This window comes from Manacus vitellinus, unplaced genomic scaffold (genome assembly GCF_001715985.3).
Source record: "Manacus vitellinus isolate BGI_N305 unplaced genomic scaffold, ASM171598v3 scaffold_4_pilon, whole genome shotgun sequence".
NCBI lineage: Eukaryota > Metazoa > Chordata > Aves > Passeriformes > Pipridae > Manacus > Manacus vitellinus.
The window spans coordinates 14,796,652-14,817,785 of record NW_021940604.1 but is presented as its reverse complement, the minus strand read 5'-3'; the positions used below and the strand labels follow the sequence as shown (position 1 = coordinate 14,817,785).

At 37.4% G+C, this 21,134-nt stretch overlaps 1 protein-coding gene across 1 annotated transcript; it reads left to right on the top strand.

The window, feature by feature from the left end:
* The first annotated feature begins 11,950 nt into the window (after window positions 1-11,950).
* Window positions 11,951-19,172, top strand: CENPW (centromere protein W). The gene is made up of 3 exons (XM_008933995.2): window positions 11,951-12,132; window positions 16,900-17,013; window positions 18,683-19,172. Exons 1-3 carry the CDS (start codon window positions 12,043-12,045, stop codon window positions 18,707-18,709), a joined length of 231 nt encoding a protein of 76 aa, XP_008932243.1. The 5' UTR covers window positions 11,951-12,042; the 3' UTR covers window positions 18,710-19,172.
* The last annotated feature ends 1,962 nt before the right edge of the window (window positions 19,173-21,134 follow it).

Below are 21,134 nucleotides of genomic sequence, written 5' to 3'. Positions count from 1 at the left end.
ATTTATTTAACACATTACATTGTGAAGATATTAGTTTACAAAGATAATAGATGCTGAGGTTGCAACTAATCCTACAAAATTCAGAAAATATCCTGATTCTTTTGTAAATTGTAGATATTTTTAAAGTTGAGTAAGAAGAAAGATCGGTGGCATTTAAAACATGAACTTTATTAATGTGAAATGCAAGACACGAATATGTACTTAGCTTATACCTCACTAACTTTTGATAATGTTGTTTTATAGAACTGTATCACCTCAAAAAGCCCAAGTCAACAAATTAGATGTCATGGGCATTTTATCTCTTAAGTTATATTGGTAGTTTTCATTGTTTGCCTCTACAAGGAAAAGTCAAGTATATGAAAAAAACTACTGCAAATTATTAAAAACTACCTAATAAAATCTATTGATGTATTTCCTAATGGGATGAAGAATTAACTAGAGAGTGGAAAAGTTAGCCACTGGCGAAGTATCCTAGGTATCCTCAGTATCTTTTGCAGAGGTACAGAGTGAGAACTTAACCAATAATTTTCAGACGCTTACTAAACTTTAAAGATTGGAGGAATATTTGGGTCACGTGATGTTCTTCATGTACTGAAAAATGTATCAAAATATTAAAATTTCATTTAGATTAGGAAAAGGATGTATATGCTTGGAGCAATGGTTTTCAGGAAGTATCCTAAGAAGAGGTTTTCCTGTTCATGTATCCATGGATTTGTTGACCCCAGCAGACAACAGGCAAATCAGGGCTGATACTGGAAAAACAGTATTTGTGATATTAATGAACATATTTGGTTCCAAGTTATTTATGATAACCTGGAATATAAATAATGCTGTATAAAACTGCACTAATCCATCTACTTCTGCATATAGCAATTCATATGTCTAATAGGTTAAAGCAGACTTTGCTATGCATAATACAGAAAACTCAAATATTGCACACTTCAAACTAGCAGAGAAATGCCAGAACTGGAAATCTGGAATCAAATCTTTCTCAAGACAGAACTTCCAAACCCCATCTTGTACTTTATTATGAGTAGGTAATCATGAGCACGTAATGCAGAAGTTGCCATTTAATTACTAACTTCAGTTTTACATAGATATGGAACAGTGTCCCCAGAGGAACACAATCTAAATCAGAACTCCACATCCAGACACTGCTGCTAGGAGAATTCAGATTTTTTGTATGTGCAGCTGTACATATACATACAACATGTTCTCCCAAAAATTTATGCTCAGACCTGTAGCCATTTAATTGCAGGTTTAATTTTGTTGCTGTGCTATTGCACTAGTGTTTCCCACTGGAGTAAGGAAAAATCAAATTTTGAAACTAAACTGTTTCATGGAAGATATAATACATTTCTTATTCTGCGCTTGCACCCTGACGTCAAGCAACTCTTTGAGTGTCAGATAACATAATTCTGAGCTCTGCTTAAAACCTGAGAAAAGTCTAGTTCTGTAACTGATACTTTTGTTTGTCTAAACAACACCATGGCAAAACAATGAACAAATGAAAAATAATTGTTTACAATGGCTGAAAGCACAGGGGAGAGCCTGTGGACCAGACTCGGTATACCCAATTGCCAGCTGATTTTTCCATATGGTACCTTTCCGGTGAGTACATTTGTCCCAGGAGATGGATTTTCCCATTAAATTTTGGGGCTGAAGACTGCATTCCCTATCTCCCAGAAGCATGCCCCAGCTACCAGGCTGTGGACATGAAGAGATGTCTTCTTCCCATTCTGCCTCTTGAAATACTGTTGCCGTAGCAAAGAGAGCACGATTCCGGACTAGAAAGAAAAGGCAAAAGCAGCTGATATTGTAGGTTAGTGGTAGGGACAGCCTCCAAGGACAGAAGAGATTCATATTATGGACCCTGGTCTTGGCTAGTTGCAGCATAAAAGAAAACCCAGAAACAGACCTGACATGGACCAGCCTCCTTGTTAAGTCTGACCATTGAGCTTTTCTAATTTTAACGGGCAACTTCTTGTTAAGGACTCTTAACTTTCAGCCCCACTGACAAGTGTCCTACAATCATTACTGCATTATTTCATGGCTACATGTGCAGTATGCTAAACTGGCAGCCAGGCACAAAGTCTGGCATGTAATAGTAACAACTAGTCTGTTTGTAGGATGACACTAGCAGGCAACAGCTCTGGTCTGAGCCAACAAGCACTCTCCCAGCCAACTCCTGGATACAGCCCAGAGACAGGTACATGTCAGGGTTTGTCCCCAACAGTGGGGATTGACTAGATCATCCTATATCTACGGAGAAGAGCATTTAGCTGTAAGTACCTGAGAGGTAGAATTTCTCTTGTTCTCAGACCCATGACTAGGTCTAACATTATACTTATAGGTACAGAGCTGGCCTAGGAGATCAAAAAGAGAGTTTTATTCTGAATAAATAACCAGATTCTGCTGGGTCTGCTAAAGGCAACTGACTCACAAAGAGCAGATGAAAAAAAAAAATAAAAGATAACTATTTCAAAATGTCCTCTGTGCTGGGAATCACACAGAAAAGCAGTAAAGCTTTACTGTATATCCAGGTACATCTTTACACAAACAGATGTGTTTCAGGACCATATTTCAGGCTTGTAGCTAAGGGTAAATGAAGAATTCACAATACAAGAATTGTGGCAGAAGGCAATTGTTAGATTTATTTTGGAAATAAAAATCAATTTACTTCTTTGTAAAAAAAAGTAATAAGCAAGTATAATCCTGGTAATTATTGAAATCAGTGAGAGTCCTGAGTTCACAGAGCACCCAAATTGGATTAATCTGCTCAAAATGTAATGTTACAAAAAAAAAATTAAAATTAAAGGATATGCATTTATGAACATGTGTTTTTATTGGGTCTGGCTGGTATTTGTTTTGGGTTTTTTTTCAATGTTTGTCTTCCCAAGCAACTGCCATTTGTGCTGAAGCCCTGTTTCTTGGGAAGTGGCCGAACAGTGCTTGCTGATGGGAAGTAGAGAATAAAACAACTGGTTTTTATCTCTTTGTTTTTAAGTGTGCAAACTTTCACTTTTGCTTTAGTAAACTGCCTTATTACAACCTACAAGTCATTTTCCATCTTATTCTCTCTTCCCTATCAAGCTGGGAAGAAGGAGTGATAGAGCAGCTTGGTGGGCACCTGGTATCCAACCAAGGTCAACCCACCATAGTCCTTTTTGATGCCCAAAATGGTGCATGAACCCATGACCCTGGGATTGAGCCAAGGCCAAGCCAATCAGGAATAATAGTAGTGCCTCTGTGATAACACATTTAAGAAGGAAAAAAAGTTATTGCACAGAAGTAATTGTGGCCAGAGAAGGAGCGGAGTGAGAATATGTAAGAGGAACAACTCTGCAGATATCAAGGTCAGTGGAAAAGAAGGGGCAGGAGGTGCTCCAGGCACTGGAGCTGAGGTTCCCCTGAAGCCTATGGTGAAGACCATGGTGAAGCAGCTGTGCTCCTGCAGCCCATGGAGGACCACAGGAGTGCAGAAATCCACCTGCAGCCCCTGAAGGACACCCATGCTGAAGCAGGTGGATGCCTGAAAGATGGCTGTGAACCTGTGGGAAATCTGTGCTGGAGTAGGGTCCTGGTGGGGACCTGCAGAGAGAGGAGCCCATGCTAGAGCAGGTTTCCTGGTAGAACCTGTGATCTGTGGGGAGCCCCATGCTGGAGCAGGCTGTGCCAGAAGGACTGCACCCCGTGGAAAAGTGACCCATGTTGGAGCAGTTTGTGGAGAACTGTTGCCTGTGGGATGAACTTCTGTTGGAAAAAGTTTGTGGAGAACTGTCTCCTGGGGGAGAGATCCCATGCTAGAGCAAGGGAACAACTTCTCTCTCTGAGCAGCGGCAGGAAAAATGTGTAATGAACTGACTGTTACCACCATTCCCTGTCTCTCTGCGCTGCTGGAGGGGAGGAGGTAGAGCTCAGGGAAGTGGGGACTTGGGGGAAGGTGCTTTTAAGATTTATTTCTCATTATCCTGCTCTGATTTTGTTAGTAATAAGTTCAATTAATATCCCCAAGTTGAGTCTGTTTTGCCCATGACGATATATGGTGAGTGTTCTCTCCCAATCCATATTTTAACTTATGAACCCTTTGGTATATTTTCTCTCCCCTGTCCACTTGTGCAGGGGAGTGATAGAGTGGCTTTGGTGGGTACCTGCCATGCAGCCAGGGTCAACCCACTACAGCGTTCTATGGTATAATTTTGTTTAATCTTCAGAGGCCACTCAGAGGACTCTAAATTTAATCTTAGACAAACTGGCAAACTTTTATCTGACTAAAGAATACCAAATAAAGCCTAAAAAGGGCTTGTTAGGATCAGAGTTACTCCTTGTCTCCAGCTGCTTCGTTCTGCACTGGTATTATAAAGATGTCATAAACGTAGCTAAATTGGAGAATTAAGCCAGCTTTACAGCTGTTTTGCTTACTCGTAGCACTGCAGAACAGCTAAGCACACCAATGAGCATAAGCCTTCCACTGTATGACTTTTAGTCTAAAAATTCCCCCATAAAAACTGCATCTAGGCCCAGTTTTCCATATTCTTTACATGCTTGGATTTTTTTCTCTTTCTTGTGTCCTGGCTCTCTTCCAGGACACTTTGCGAAATGGAGTAGGCGTAGCGATATCACTACATCATCATATAAAAGTGGGAAGAATGCTAGAGAACTCTAAACACATCTTTTGAAGCAGAAAATATCTCTAGACCAGTTTGAAAAACATCCTGGAAAAAATTATCCTGATGTCAAGCATAAGTATATTTTTATTCACTTTAGAAGGCAGGGCAGCATTCAACATCCATGTATTGCCATTCAAAAAAAAAAAAAAATCTGAAAAAGCACACACCTGCTACCTTTTTTAGGCAAAGAGGTGCCTATGAACAGCAATTTTATGTTTCTCTCTGTATTGTTTTATGGCAGCATTGAGTAGTTGGTTTGTAGAGGGCAAGTGTCATCAGTCAGGATGGCAACGAGCAGCAGTTTGAAACTACTGACCTGCTCCAAGGGAACTGTTCCATAGTACAGCCGGAAACTGGTGCATCACTGGTGATACTAAGGAGCCATAGCTCATACCCAGATGAAGGTACTTAAAAAACATCACAGCAACCTTACTTACTAAGAAGAACATCACTGTACACTGAAAAACAAAATTTAACCTTTGCCAATATTCAGGCTAAGTAGTCTGCCTATTTGCAATACCTGGGATAAAGGTGAGAGACCTTAGAGCTGCCTTCTATTTTCAAAGTGTCAGTTCACATTATATGTTCCTCCAAAAAAATCTTGCATTTGTATTATGATTCACTCTGTGTTTTCATGGTGTTAGCTTTGTTGTAATTGTATTTGTGCTGATGCAAGAGATGTGACTTTCAGCTTAAAATAGATATTTTTCTTAGCTTTGTGGTCGTTAAGCTACTCTATGTAAGCTCAGGTAGGTAGTCTTTATGTGTCTAGAAAATCAGCACTGCACCTCCATTTACTAAACCAGTTCTAGTAGCTGTGGTGCTCCCACATACATTTACTTACTTCTTAACAACAGACTTACATACCAGTTTGGGGTAGATGAAGAGACCTCGACATGGCTTCCCGTCTCCACAGTCAATATGGTTATTCTTGTGTTAAGGCTCCGATGCAGTTTCTTACAGCAGAGAGCAGCATCTTGCCTCTGTACGAGGCTACAGCTACAGCTGCTATGTTTTAGTTTTATTAACCTGATGCATTACACCCTCGCTATTTTCCTTTGTGTCAAGCACTGTTTGAAGACAGTGTGTTTGGTCTGTAGGAAAAGAAAATGATTGTATCAGCAGTTGTTTATTTACAAAGCTGTGGTCAAAGTTACATTTATTTAAGCAGTATTCATTGGCATTGTTTTACATTCAAAGAAGTATATACACTATCTTTCACTCTGTAAACTAACACTTCCATTTAATTGCATTTGAAACTGCAAATGTTATCGTCCCCAGAAGGCAAAATGATTCTAATCTATTGAAAGAATTTTTAGCTTAATGGATAATTAATGTTTGCAGCTTTTTTCTATACATTGCACATATAGCAAGATACTTAAAGAAAACCCAAACCTGAAACTACATTCCTGTGAAGAAAATTTGCAGTTAACTAGCCAAAAGGAAAAGGATTTAGGAATTGCGGTACTTCACCATATTCTCTGAAAAAGTACTTTTCCTTCCTCTATGCTACAGCAGCAGCAATTTAAAAAAATTATCCTTTTCATTTAGGTACCTTCAGAAAACTACTGATTCTCAATACAATCTGGAATAGTTTTTGAGGGGTTTATATTTTGCTTATTATTGCTTTTTAAAAAAAAAGATGTTTGTAAATTTGCAGAAAGCATAACGTAGAGTCAAATTCAGCAGGATTTCAGTGCACTCAAATGAAATGCAAGCACTCAAATGAAATGCAAATGATGGAAACTAAAGAGTAATGCTGTCATTTTCCAGAGTGCTTTTTCTTTACTAATACAAACCCAATATTTTCAATTACCTTTTTTTCCACAAAAAATATAGCTGAACTCTTGATAGTTTGTACTAGATCATTAATTTCTTAGCACGGTTTTGAAGACAAATGATTTTATGTCTGCTTACTAAAGAAGGTGGGGAATTCACTGAGGAATCAATTGTGGTAGACTGCTTGGCATAAATTATATTACTTTATTCTCAGGTGACTATATTCCTTTTGGCTGTCAATAAATAACTTTTTAAAATCTTCATTGAAAAAATACATTCTGATTACAGCCTATTTTGAATTATTTGTATTTTATCTGAAAGTTCTTTTTTAACTTCCTCATTGGTTACAATAGTAAAATAAACAAATAAAAATTACTTAATTTTCCCCTCCTGTCTTTTTGACTGCAGAATACACGCCAACTTTGTGCACTAATTGCAACTCTTACTGTAATATAGATGTATTCCATGCACTTGGAAGCCAGCCTTTAAATTCTTGGTTCACTTCAGTGGCCATTCTTTTTTCTATCAGTAATGTTATGGCTTGGCTTATGTCACAAGAAGTGTGATTTAAGTAATCAGTAATCAATTCACCTAATCTGAAACCTAACCTGTTACTTTGTTGGTTTTCTTTGCATTTAGTTTGGTGAAGTCCATCATTAGGGGCACTGAGACAAAACAGCTGGCAGGCAGGCACCCCACTGGTTATCACCTACTAACGATTTATTAATTTAAAAAATATAATTAACTGTATTTATCTTTTCTTGGTCTGATCATGTGATCAGTAGTCTAATAGGCTTCAATGTTAACAAATATGCATGTATGCCCCTTTTTTTAGTATATTCACAGAGTATTCAGGCTGTACCAGAAAAGAAGTGGGTATTGTTCATTTACAGTGGCATTATGAGTACTTCCTCCTCTGCTTTAGGAGAGCTAAGAATTACTGGCAATCAGAAACACCAGCAAGAGATTAATTTTTTGCTTCAGATGTGGATGTCTCAAACTGTGATCACCCACTTTCCTCTGCAGCAACAGCCAGAAAACTGGTGGAAACTTGTATAGCTAAGAAGGCCATTCTGTAGCACACCATTTCATGTTTCAGAGCTGAAGGAAACCAATGAAGATATATGAATGACATTCATTTTATGAATGCAATCAAAGCAATCACAACAGGCAGTATCTGGCCTGTGAAAGTCAACTGACTTTAGACAGGTTCTTCAGAGACTGATATACAGAGAGCTGATACACAGAATGTGCTGAAAAATGAAACTGAAGCTTAAATTGTAAGCCCTAAAATCAGCAAATAGTCCGAATTTCAAATGTAATTTATGATGTTTTGCCTTTCTGTTTTTTTACTGTTAAACACTGGGCCTGAAAACAGATAAAAATAGGACTAAATTTAAAAAAAAAAGGTAATTAAAATATTTAATTTTAGAGACTTCTCTGCTTCTTAATGAAGATAAAATGCTAAACACATTTTTGAGCTTCTAGTATTTACTACTGCAATTAAATTATTGCCATTACATTAATAGTAACAGCCATAGGACAATAGTTTCTTGTTAAAATTGCCATTTCCACATTCTTTTTCAAGGAAGAGATTTGCTTAAGTTCCACAGAGGAGAGGAAAACATACAGTTTGCTCCTTTGTATTATCTCTTTCCCTGTTTCTCTACAAAAGAATTCAACCACACCTGAATTATCCAATAGAAATAATATACAGATGTAACAGGAGAGTCAGTCTGTGTACCACAAACATTATGATCAAGCCTATCAACTACATTATAGAAGAGTTTACATTTGCTGAATTGTTATGTTCTGTTTTAGAGATATCTTTTCATCACTAAAGAAAACTTCAAAAGATTTTAGGCTTTGACCTATCCAGGATAACTTTCAAAGTCTTTCATCAACCACTGAAACTGGATTAGCATCAGAAAATATCTCTACCTGATTAAAGAAGAAACTGAGGGACCTCTGGCTTAGCAAGAATCTATAAAATGTGTTTATTAAATTCAAGATATCACACACTTAAAATGGAATTCTTCAGTATTTTTTTGGGGAAGATTGTCTTATGATTTGATGAAGAGCTGATGAAGAGTCTGAAAAGATAATGTCAAAATCCAGAACCAAAATAATTAAGCTAATAGCTACAAGTACAGGCTGAGAGAGCAAATTTAACAAGGCAGGATGTGCTTATAAAAAATTCAGGGCAAAAAGGAAACACTGCTTTTCAATTTCATTTCCAAATATTACCCTTGATTCGACTTATAGTGTACTAGAGGAGTAGATAAAATTAGTCTTTAAATTCATCTCTTTCCTTACAGAAATGGAGAACAAAATGTTTACTGGTTTGTGGTTCAGCAGTGGTGGCCCCAGGCTTGGCCTCTTTTTAGCCACTGAAATGTACAGAAGTGTTTTCAAGGAACCCACATAATCTGGAAGCAAGAGTGGCAAAATAATGCCACTGAAATTGCCTATCTTAAAAAGAAAACTAAACAAACCTTAAAAGATTGTTTTCTTGAAGAAGTCAGACCTGGATGGTAGCATTTTAATAGCTGAATTTTTCTAGCTCTAATCATTGGTACCAGCTGATGCCTTTAATTCTAAAACACAGTTCAGTATTGCTGGAAAACTGGGAAGATGTTGTGCTGCAGCTGAAGCCATGAAACATGAACTAATGTGTACTTAAAAACTGCAATTGTTAAAAAGTAGAAAAATATTAAATTCTTGAAACACAATTTGGAAACAAGGTAACTGCTTGTAGAAAATGGTGCAAAACTCCTGCAGCTTTTGAACAGGCAGCCTGTAAGGCACAGAACTGCCTTTCTTATAAAGCTGCATGAGCATGAAAAAATTAGTGATTTCACCTTTCAAAGAATTAATTTAAAGCACATTTTGCATTATTCTTTTAGCTGTTTAAATGATATTTCATAGTAGCATTAAAACAGAACATTATGGATTCTATCAGAGACACAGAAAAGGAAAACTGTCATGTTCAAAATCAGAAATATAAAGAGAGATTGCAGTTTTCTATGATACACTGTAATATAATCATTAATCCTTGTGCTAATACAGATCAAGTCATTGAAACAGTTGTGATTTTTTTGTTTAGTTATTTAGTTAACTTATAAAATAATTTTTGTTTACTACAATGCATGATGTACAGCAGTATAATTTTTTCTTTTTCTACAATATTCCTGTATTAAAATTAAGCTATTACAAATCATATTTATAGAAATATTTATTGAAAAATAGCCTAAAATACAATTCAAGGACAAATCTGAAATACCAAAGTTCATGTTTGTTCAGTAGATCAGACCCTGTAATTTATTATTTTTACATTTGACCTCTGTTATCAATTGCTTGAAGTAACTACTGCCATAAATTTTTCAAAATATAAGAAAAAGGAAAATCTGGTATATAAGTAGAATTGAGTCAGGACTTTACTATTTTCTGTGGTTAAAAACAACAACAAAAAAACCCTAGTCCACTAGAAATATAAAACTATCAGAATCCACAGTATTACACTTAATAGTAGATTTTATTATTCAGTCTTTGTCTATACAGCAAGCACATGACTAAAGGTTACTAGTCTTGAGTCTCCAGTATCTGTCATTCCCTGCAGGTGACTGCACAGTTTCAAATTTGTGTGATGTATTCTAATAGTTTTAGACCTATAGTAGAGGCCCTTTTGCAATTCTTACAGTTTGTAAAATACTTGCCCATAGCATTTTCCAACATCAGTTTCCCACCAACAGTGTGAGATTCTAAGGCCCAATTCTCAGCTCAAGTAAGGTCCAGTGGAACTACTGATTTACCCCAGCTGTAGATTTGAATCTGCTGACATGCTGAATAATTGTTGATTCCGATGCAAGTTTCTATGTGTATATTATGAGCATTATAGTATTTGACCCCATGTAGTTCCTGAGTCAGAGCCGTTTAGTTAGCTGAAAACCCCCAAATGTTTACTTCTAGCACTGCTGCTGAACCATTAACTGTGATTATTATTAAACTGTAAAAAAAAGCCATACGAGTTAGTGTGCTTATTCCCTCACAGAAAAAATGCTAAGACCCCGATTTTAAGATCTAAATTGCTACTGACGATTAATGGAAAGCGACAGTCAAAGCTGAAAGAACAAAGCATAATTTTCAAAGATCTGACAGAGTATGAAGAACTGGCAAATTTTAAATTCTCTCTCACTGTCAGATATACTTCTATCTGGACTACATTTTGTGCATATTGAAAAATTAACTAAAATACCAAATCATACAGGCTTAAGAACATACTTTAATAAAACTGATTCATATCTGGGTGCTGATACTTTTGAATATATTAAGACTTCATATATATCCTATCAACATTTAAATCTGCAAGCATTCCATAGGCCAAAGAAAACGAAAAACTAATAAATACGCTGAAAAACCCCATACCTCAGTATGAAATCCTGACCCCTTCTCCAACTAAATACACACAGTCCAAATACACTGAGAATGCCAAGCTACAGGGGCCCCTCTGCGGGGAAACCTGTATTTCAGTCAGCAGCATCCGTCAGCTAAAACAGAAGTGTAGGGACAGATGCTGGAAGAAGGATGACACGTTTAAGTAGTGGCCGACTTTAGAACCAGTGTGTGGTTTTTTGTACAATTAAGTCAATGCCACACGTGTACTAATGCAGTATTTTGTCCAGATTTATGTGTGGAACATAACTATCACTCTGGGCTCATTTCAGTGCAAGATTATGGGGCTTGTAGGCTCCCGGTCCTACAGTCCTGTCACATTTCCCGGCAGGGTCACACAGCGAAGGAAAGAACAAGCGCATTGTGTACAACTCCCTTGGCTTCTGTGGCAAACATCACACTTGGGCGACGACTGCCAAGTTAAAATCCACAGGTCTTGGCCTGAAGCTTGTTTAGGCAGCGCCGTGCCGGTGCCTCTGGCCGGTGCACCGTTCCCTCCGTTTCAGGAAACCTCTGCATGTGGTGGCGGTCACGTCCGAGGGCTCGGAAAAGCCAGTCGGGAACTGCTGCGGCCCCTCTCTGCCCTTTCGATTAAAAGGGCCCGGGTGGAGGTTTGGGAACTAAAGTCAAATTTCGGTTCGCTCACAAGGGAAGCGCTTTGACACACGTGCTTGCGAGAACGACTGTGGTGGTGTCCAGCAGGGACCCGCCTGTCCCTCGGGCACCTCCTCGCGGAGCGCCCCTCACCCCCCGTACGCCACCGCGGCGGCGGGGCCGCGCCTCCCGAGCCGGCAGCCGCCGCACCCGGGAGGTGGCCGTGCGCTAGCAGTGCCCGCTGACACAGGTGAGAAATCACTCCACGAAGCAGCCCCGCTCTCCCCGCAGCTCCCCAGCCGCTCGGGATAAGCGGCCGGAAGCTCCCGTCCGCTTCCCAGGGAAGGGCGGGGGCGCCACCGCTCCCTCGGCGGGGCGGGGCGGGGCGGGGCGCGGGGGCGGTGCCGGCGCCTCGCGCGGCCGTTGGAAGTGGCGTCACGGCGGGCGCGCGCGCCTGCGCGAGGGCGGCGGATTCGAACGGCGGAGAGAGCGAGGGCGGCGGGAGGAGGAGGAACAGGAGCGGGAAAAAGAAGAAGAGCAGAGGAAGATGAGGCGCACGGTGCCCCGCAGCACTTTGCGGAAAATAATAAAGAAGTACAAGCCGCAGTTACGCCTGGCGGCGAACGCCGACCTGCTGGTGAGGAGAGAAAGAGGGGAGGGGCGAGGTTGGAGCTGCCCCGGGGAGCCCGGGGTCGGTTCTGCTCTTGGCCGCGGCGGTGCTGCGGCTCTGCTGGTTGCCTGGGGGCAGCCATCCCTCAGTGGGGACGTTTACGCTCTACATGTTTTGGGTGGTGCGCACTGGAGCACTTGGGAGCTGACGGGATGCCAAGTTCCTACTGATGGTGTTTCTGCAGTGACCTACGAGCAGAGGGGAGGCAAAGTTTGTGGGGAGATGGGCTGTTGGTTTGCCTAGTAACATACGGATAAGTAGAGATTGCTGCTCTTTTCTTTGGTGGGTGCTGTATTGGAGGGCTTTGACAGCGAGTTTGGGGATTCAGGGACGGGCTGATGCGTAATTATTGTGTCACTTCACGTACACACTGCTTTTCAAAGAGTTTGGTGTAGACGGACCGAGAAATATGACTTTGGCTTACGTGGCTATAACACGCAGATGTTTGTTGTTAATGTAGATCAATTTGGGTGTGCAAGTGGTCAATTGTGATCAATGAGTTGCTAAGCTGTTCAGGTATCTTGAATGATCATATATTTTTTGAAAGCCATCTAAGTAATCTCTGTCCAAAACTAAGGAATGACAAGACTTGTTGCTAATCTAATAAGGTGTGGGGATCCCGTTCATGGTTTAAAAATGCCTGCCAAAAAGGTGTAGAGCCATATCAAACAACTTTCCAAAAACTGAGGCCAACACAGCTACATCGCTTCTGATCTGCACTGAGGGATTTGTGACACAGGTAGGGTTTGTCTCACCAAGGAGTTATTTGACTACAGCAAGGATACCTGACCACAAGAGAGTTTGTGGTAGCTGCTATACTGAAAAAAAAATTGTGCATAAAAAGGATATTCTTTGAAGTGACTTAATAGGCTTAACTTGCTTGACTGTGTTGCCTTCTTGTTTACAAATGCATGTGATTCTCAGAGCATTAAAGTGTTAATGCATACTCTGTACTGGTATGGTCCCTGACTTGAATTGTAAGTCCATGTTCATACGTGTATGAAAGTTGTGTCTTGCAGCATCTTGAAGGTTGGTATCTGGATATATGAAGCTAAATGTAAACATACAAAATTAAAATAAATAATATGAGATTAATATGAATTAATAAAGTAATTGCATGAGAGTATTTAGACTTGAATGTAAACAGTAAATATTTCTCTAATTGAGCTAACAAAAACATGATTTCTTCCTACTGTTTTTGTTATCTTTGGAGTTTTTCATGGACTAAGGATCTAGCCCCTTGCTACTCATGCTCAGACCCAATGAAAGCTTATTCAGTGGAACGAAGTAGTCAATTAATCAAACTTACACAGTCACTAATACATTTTTTGTAGTCATTGGTGACAATTGGTCTGTGTTTCCAGGGTAATGAAAATTTGGCTTCAAATTAGTGTAGCTGTCTGAAAAGAGGTAAGTGGGACGTCCCTCCAAATCTTGGCCTTTGGTTCCCATTTCTTTGTGGTCCTGTCACTAGTGTTCTGTGTGCTGCAAAGACAATCAGTGAATTGAATTGACTGAAACTTATGAACAACAACAATCAGATCTAGCTTAAAATATGGCTAATCAAATGTTCATTCCCACACAAAGGAGGAATATCAGAATAAATTTTAATACTGTAATGGAAACTTAGATTATCTCTTCTGGTGTTGTCAAATTAAATGGCCTTTAATGTTACAAGGCTTGACTTTTTTGTTTTCTACCTTTAAATAGGAATGTCCAGGTGTGGTTGTTGTCCATAGTGTTCTTCAGCTAGGCACATGACTAACAGCTCTTTAGCTCTTTATTTTATGGACAAATAATCAACACAGCTGGAATTTTGCCTTAAAAAAAAAGTATGGAGGAGTTTATTCTGTACTTAGTAGTTAGACAAGTAACAAGTTTTGAGAATATGTTTTCTAGTGTCTCTTATTCTCTGCAAACACCATACCAGTGATTAGATTGCGTACTTCAGACATTTGTATAGTAATTGTCTTAACAAGATGGAACCATGTACATTTTGAGCGGACAGCTTGTGTCTTCTCCAGGGAAGAATGAGAATTGGCTAGTTCTGTTTCTAGTTTATCTTCCTGAATGATCCATGCTTTATGTTTGAATCTACTGCAGTACTTGTCCAGTTCAGTGAGATGGTCTGCCCACCTGGCTTAGGAGATAATCAGATTGTTTTTTTTACTGGACCTTCAGTGATTATTTTTAGTCGACTAAACCAATATCTTCATATGTGATCGTAACTAACAAGTTTGAAAGATGTAAGAATTCAGATAATTTTGTTAAATACTTGAATGGGGTTTCTTCTTTTCAGATTTTTTTGATCAAGTCTCCTTTCAAAATGTGAAGCTTTGTCAGAATCTGTTTCCTAAGTGTTAACATCTTTCTCTTTGCACAATGTAGGTATCAAATTTCATCAACCTTTCTCAGGAAGCTGTTTTGTTTTGTTTTTCTTTTGAAGGGGTATGATAATATCTTTGGGTGAAGAAATATGACGAGTGTTTCAGGTTTTTTCAAGGCTCTTTTTGAAAATAAGAGGTAAAGATTTTAGTACTGAAGTTCAGATATTCCTCCAATAGTCCGAGAAGAAAATATACAAACTTTGTTCTAGCTTGAAATTATAGGAGAAAAGCAGGATCTCAGCTGCTTGTTTTATGCTAGAAGGGCATGTGTGTATTTTCATTGCAGGAAAAGCTTAAAGTATTGCACTGAATGGCCTCTTTTTTCTTTGTTATCACCACAGAATGATTAATAAGTGTATGTTTAAGGCAAAATATTAGTCTAAAGAATTGTTTTGAAGTTAAGGCAGCAAAATAAAATTACAGAGCTTTTCCCTGCTATTCATTAGTTCTGTTGAGCAGGTGTGTGGAAGTTACTATGCAAACAGTGTTGTGAGTTTTTTACAAAGTTATTAAAACTTTGCAACCTTTCTTTTCTGGGAAGTAAGCATTCTGTTTTGTAAGGTGATTTGCACGAGTAGCTAATTCAAAACAGTTTTTAATTTTTATGCACAGGGACAATAATTTCATATGTAGTAAAGCAATGTCTTTGAACAAATATGGTATCACTTAGATACTTGTCAGTAACTGTCCTATTCATGGTATTTAGTCATTCTGCCTTTCATTAACTTTTCTCAATTGCTTTGAATAACCTGAAATATTTATTAACCTGTGTGCTCTGTTGTGGAATATGTTGTGACTATTGTTTAAATCTATTCAAGTTCAGAGGAAGCTTCTCCATATGCAGCAATTTACTTTGAAAATAGGAAAATAAAAGTAGAGCGATTCTGACAAGATGCAGTTTAGAAAGGCAGTTAATTTTAGAATTAACACTTTTGCCTTTAGGTATCTCAGCAAAAGGACTTGCAAGTATGGAAGCTTTTGTTCCACTTCCCTCTTCTCCCCCAGGTTATTTCCAGAAATCTAACCGTCACATTGATAAGTTTAACAGTGAGAGTTCTAATGTTGAACATTATTTTAGTGCCACTCTGTCAGAGATAATGTCTATGTGAGTTACTAGTTAAAAAACGGCTTTGATATTTTGCAAAGTAAATCTGCAAGAACATCTGCTTTTTGTGTATTTGATGCTTCCAAATTATGCTTCATTTAGTTCAGGATACAAAAAAATCCCAAATAGCTTGTCCTGTGAATGCTGTTCATATGACAAGAGCCTGTCCTCTAGCAGATTCTTATTGCTGCAAATTCTTTTTTGTTGCAAACCCACTTTATCTGTAACTTTCCATGTTATATCCATGTTATATTTTTCTAGGCTTTACAGGTCAGGTGCAGCAGAGTAAATACAGTGCCTAATTCATGTAAATAAAATTTTCATATATTTTAATAATATTTTTCTGAGCTCTTTATTGTGAAAGTATTTTTTGTACACTTTACATAGCAAAGGTAATACTGTTTGAAAGTTAAATTTGCAGAAGGTGCAATTATCAATTTTTCAGGTGGGACTGTTAAAATAGTTCGCATAATATTTGTATCATGTTAGAGGTTTGTATTACAGGTCCCTGATTACACAGAGGTGCTATTGACTGGTCGTTTTAGTCCAAGTTGGAGCAGTTCCTTCCTTGCCTGCTGAAATTTTTTGCAGCTTCTGTATTAGCAGAACAGAATTCCGTATTGAATGGAATTCTGCCCTACCAGTTCTTCTAATATAAAAAGGCTAAGTAAGTGATGAGCTCGGAAAAAATGGATGGAACCTTCCGACACGGGAGAATTTCTTGTTCTGGAGAAATTAATGTCAATGTCTCTTTGCACTGGAAAGAGGCAGAAATCCTTGATCTCATCTGTGGTCCATTTGGCGATAGAGCGGGGATGAATTTGTTGTTCATAAAAGTCTGGCTGTTGTAGTCAGTGAAAGCTGACTATATTTACTAGTAAGCAAGAAGGCTCCCGATTCTCTGATATTTATGTCTACATTTTATTATTAAAAATTGCTAATAAAAATCAGACTTGATTCCTATTAGATCAGTTGTCGTTTGATCATTTCTAAAGCATTTTTACAATTTGAGTATGCTAAACTTAAACTATAAGAGTCTTGCAGTAAAGGATGTTTTGGAAATTTACTAAGGCTTGAACTGAGTGATATATTGCTTTTCTGAGAACACCTTTCAGAAATTTGGAAACAGTCTAATATGCAAATCCTTTGTCCCAAACAATGAACCTCTAAAAAACCAAACTATGCTTAATCAAGTTTGAATCATTCTTGTTTTTTTTTGTTCTTTTCTTCCCTATTTTAAAGGTGCATTTGAACTTCTTACTGTTTCTCCATCGGCTAGCAGAAGAAGCCAGGACGAATGCTTTTGAGAACAAAAGTAAAATAATTAAACCCGAGCACACCATATCTGCCGCAAAGGTATTAAAGGACTTTTAAAACTTTTCTTTTTGCATAATGTAAAATGTATTATGACAGCATATACAAATATTTTCTATGTTAAAGTGATATCTTATTTATAATTCAAAATGTATAGAAACTTAATATTCTTTAGTCCATCACTGGCATAATTCACTGTTACCCAGACAGCAAATTATCTTTCCTTGCCCTATTAAGTATAACCTGTTTTTTTTATTATTATTATTATTATTATTATTCTGTGTTTAAACTCATAGTTTCTATGTAAGGGTAACTTTACAAAGTGGTCTACCAGCAAGCATTCATGGGTTGAAAGCCTCTCCAAAGTTGAGGATCCTTATTTCAGATGATACTACATCAAGGAAGCATGCTGTCTTAACTTCAGTTATATAAGTGAAACTTTATGGAACAAGTGAGAAATAGTTCAGAGAGGTTTGCATATTTTTTTGCACCTTCAGTTCTTACCTGCTTAGTCTGGAATAAATTTGTAGTGGATTCTTGCAGCACTGTGTGGATACTACTTGAACAAGCAGATACTTTGTGCGATGTTGTGTTTGGCAAGGAAAGAACGAAGGGAGGATTAAACTGTGGATTGCTATATGGGTAATTTAGCATAACCAAAATTGCTGTATGAATATCTGTGAAGGATGGTGAGTTTTGTATACATGCAAAAGAAGGGAAAAAGGAAGGTGTTAAGCAGCTTTCTCTATCTAGAAAGAATTAGTGTCAAGGTATGACTGAAATCCCTTTGTACTCTGTAGTGCATTTCACTCGCTAGGATATGTCTTGTGTATCTCTTTCAAGTCTATTTACCTTGGTGTCATGAAGGAACTTGGTCTCTTTAATTTGTTAACTATTTAACCACTTACTCCTGCTGGGCAAATTGGAAGAACAAAACTCGATGTTATCTGATATTTTGGTCCTGTGGCTTCTGTTTGTTTTCAGTATTTTTTTTTCCTCTGGTGAAAGGTTTAGTTTGATACATTCTATTACTATAGTAACAAAAATATATACAGGATATGTAGGGTAGCCAAGTGAATGTTACAGTTGGAATCTTATGCATTTGTAATCTCTTTTTAACTGCAATCTTAACATTATTTGAACATTTTTGTGTTCCATTTATTTTTTTAAGATGAAAAGAAAGGAAAAACTGCCTGTATTTTAATAATGTTAACACTTAAACAGTCCCACTTGGGCTTTGAAGTTCATTTTTCAATTTAAACTCCAAACCAAAAAATGTCCTTCCAAAGGTCTGTGTGCTCTTGATATAGAAAGAAATAAGGCATTGCAAACACAAATTGAACATAGTAGCTGTATGATGGCGAACCTTAATTTTTCTTTTTGTCTAGGCCTAACAGGGTAAGAACTTCAAGGAATCTACTGAGGGCTTGAGAGCACTATTATCATTTCTCAGCATGAATTTTTAAAATAAGTCTTTTATTTTACAGAATTTTTGCTTATGAATGTTCTTGCTTAAAAATAATCTCTGATATAAAATCTTTCAGTATGCTTTTGCTTTATTTCTAACGTTTTCCCTAGAATTTTCACCTTGGTGACTCAAGTCTTGGAAACAAATTGGCTAGGAGAACCTTTGGTCTGAGTAGCCTAGCATTTTGGACCTCAATTGTAGTGATAAAAGCGGTGATAAATATACTTTTTTTTCTTTTTGCAGGTTATTTTAAAGAAAAGCAGAGGCTAGAAAACAGACCACTGGAATTTTAAAGCATGTTTTTCCATCTTGTCTTACTAACTTGAGACACTGTGAGCCAGCTTTAGCACTTGTGGGAGTATGCAGTTTTATTGACGTCTATCTCCTGACTCTGAGTATCTTACTCTTTCTTTAAAAAAAAAATAAAAAAATCTTACAATGTCTATTTTCATACACTTCATGCATAATTTTAAAGTGAATGTCACTTGTCATTTAAGACTTTTGATGTACTTTATTTCTTTCCTAATGATGGAGGAATGCCTGTACCGTACATACTCTTACAATGTGGCATCTATTATTAGAAGTGTGAAACTTCTAAAGGAGAATAGTAATAAAAAAAATGCAGATTTCACAAAATCTGTTATAGATTGTGCAGTTCAAAGCAGATTTACTAGTTAAATAAAATCTTGGCTTTCAAAATAATCACTGTAGAAGCAAGTGTATTAAATATCTTGCCTTCAACTTATTAATTAATGTCTTAATATTTTTAAAATTACTTTGAAAAGTAGGTTAAAACTTCTCTGTTCTGGGGAAAGAATACATATTTGGTATTTTAAATCATGCTCTGAACTGTTAAGGTGACCTATTGTTTGCTGTGGTGTATGAGACAACTTGGTGGTCTGTAATTCAGTTGGTGTGGACAGATGCACAGATTATGGAGAAGAAAAGATCTGGCACAGCTGTTGTTTTTTAAGTTAGATCTTGTAAAAATAACAAAGATAAATTGTCATGAATGCCCAACTATTTCCTCCCCCCTTTTGAGTGTCATCCTAACTTGTCATAGTTCTGGAAATGTACGTTATATAAATATGTCTTCTTAAATTAAGATCATATTCTATTCCTGATATGATACTTGTAACCATTTACTGAACACTTTGCTTAAGGGATGTTTTAATAAAATTGTAGTTGAATCTCACAGTTTGAGCTGATAATACAGTTTTGTGGAATATGTGGTAGCTGATCCTTCATATGCACAATGAACTATTCTTAAAATAAAGGATCTTTAAAAGTGTTATGTAGTAGTCTAATTTTGTTTAACATCGTACTGAATATATTCTAGAAACTCAGCAAAAAAGAATTGCATTTTAGAAATATTTTAGTAGTCTAAGAAAACTGTAGCAATGCCAGTACTTTTAATTTCATGTCATGTCCACGTGCTTTTTAAAATCCTGTGCAGCCTTTGAAAAGTCATTCTTTTCCAGTATGCAGAAATGAAGGATTACTCTTCCACTTAACTCAGAGAGCTTAGTTCAGTGAGCTTCTTTTAAGGGTTGACGAGATTATTCTGCCTTTTCTTTTCTTACTCCCTTGGAATCCACAAAGAAGGCTGAGAACCTACACATGTAGAGGATTTAATAATCTCAAGTACATTCTCAGGAATAAGGAAGATCTAAGTATTTATATTTTTCTTTGTAATTACTGTCTGTGATTTAACAATTTTATTGCAACACTAGATCTTCTTATGTTAGAAATGTTTTCTCCTAATTTTCCCTGAAATGTTTTATTATAGTCTTGATTTTCCTAGGAGCAAGATCCACTCTGAGCATAGTGTGGAATATTCTTATTCCCGTGTAGTAGATTGGTGATCAGCTACCACTGGGTAAGGGAGGCAATGAAGGGTTGAAACCAACCAGTGTACTTTTAAAATATTTTATACAGTGGTTTTGGCCTGTATTCATGGTTAAGAAGTGCCCTTTTTTAGTAGGAGAGAGACTTTTGACAGTCCATTGTCACTGTTTTGTAATAGCTGAAGAAGGCAGGTATTAAGAAGACCTGGATAACTTGGCAGGTATTCAGGCTTCTCTCTTAAACTTTAAATAAATACTTACTGGAAATTAATGTGGTCGATGTAGTGTGCTTAAGCATTCAGAAATATAAAATGCTATTATGTTTTTCTAGTATCTTCTTGAATGTTCACCATAAAGTTAATTATATTAGTATTTGGCAGCTCTTCTGTACTCCTTCATGTATATACGTGGGTCACTCCTGTATACAGTACTCCTTACTGGATTTTTAAAATCAAAACTCTGTACAGCAGTATTGTCTAAATACCCATGAACACTTCCAATTAATATAAACTTGGAGGCTATAGTAATAATCTATTTCTGTTATCAAATCTCTATTTAATGACAGAGCATCAAAGCACATAGGTCTATAAAGTATTCTTTTAAACCAGATCTGTACTAGAAAGCTTAATGAAGTTATGTTCTTTTATTTGAATTCCTGTGTTGATTCTGCTGTTAGGAGGAAAAAGGCAAGGATTACTGAGGGAAGAGTCATGCTGATGCATTTATAAGGTGTCTCTCCTATTCAACTGTTTTCATGAAACCTTGAGAAATATAGAGTTCTGAGACAATTGATTCACTATTGAATTTCCTCTGGTTTTAAAGATAAGATTCAAGAGATTTTGGGAAAG

Excerpts from the sequence above, each read along its gene's own strand:
- CENPW (XM_008933995.2), top strand. The coding sequence starts at position 12,043 with ATGAGGCGCACGGTGCCCCGCAGCACTTTGCGGAAAATAATAAAGAAG. Across the intron at positions 12,133-16,899 it reads CGGCGAACGCCGACCTGCTG|GTGCATTTGAACTTCTTACT; the intron begins GTGAGGAGAGAA and ends CCTATTTTAAAG. Across the intron at positions 17,014-18,682 it reads ACACCATATCTGCCGCAAAG|GTTATTTTAAAGAAAAGCAG; the intron begins GTATTAAAGGAC and ends TTCTTTTTGCAG.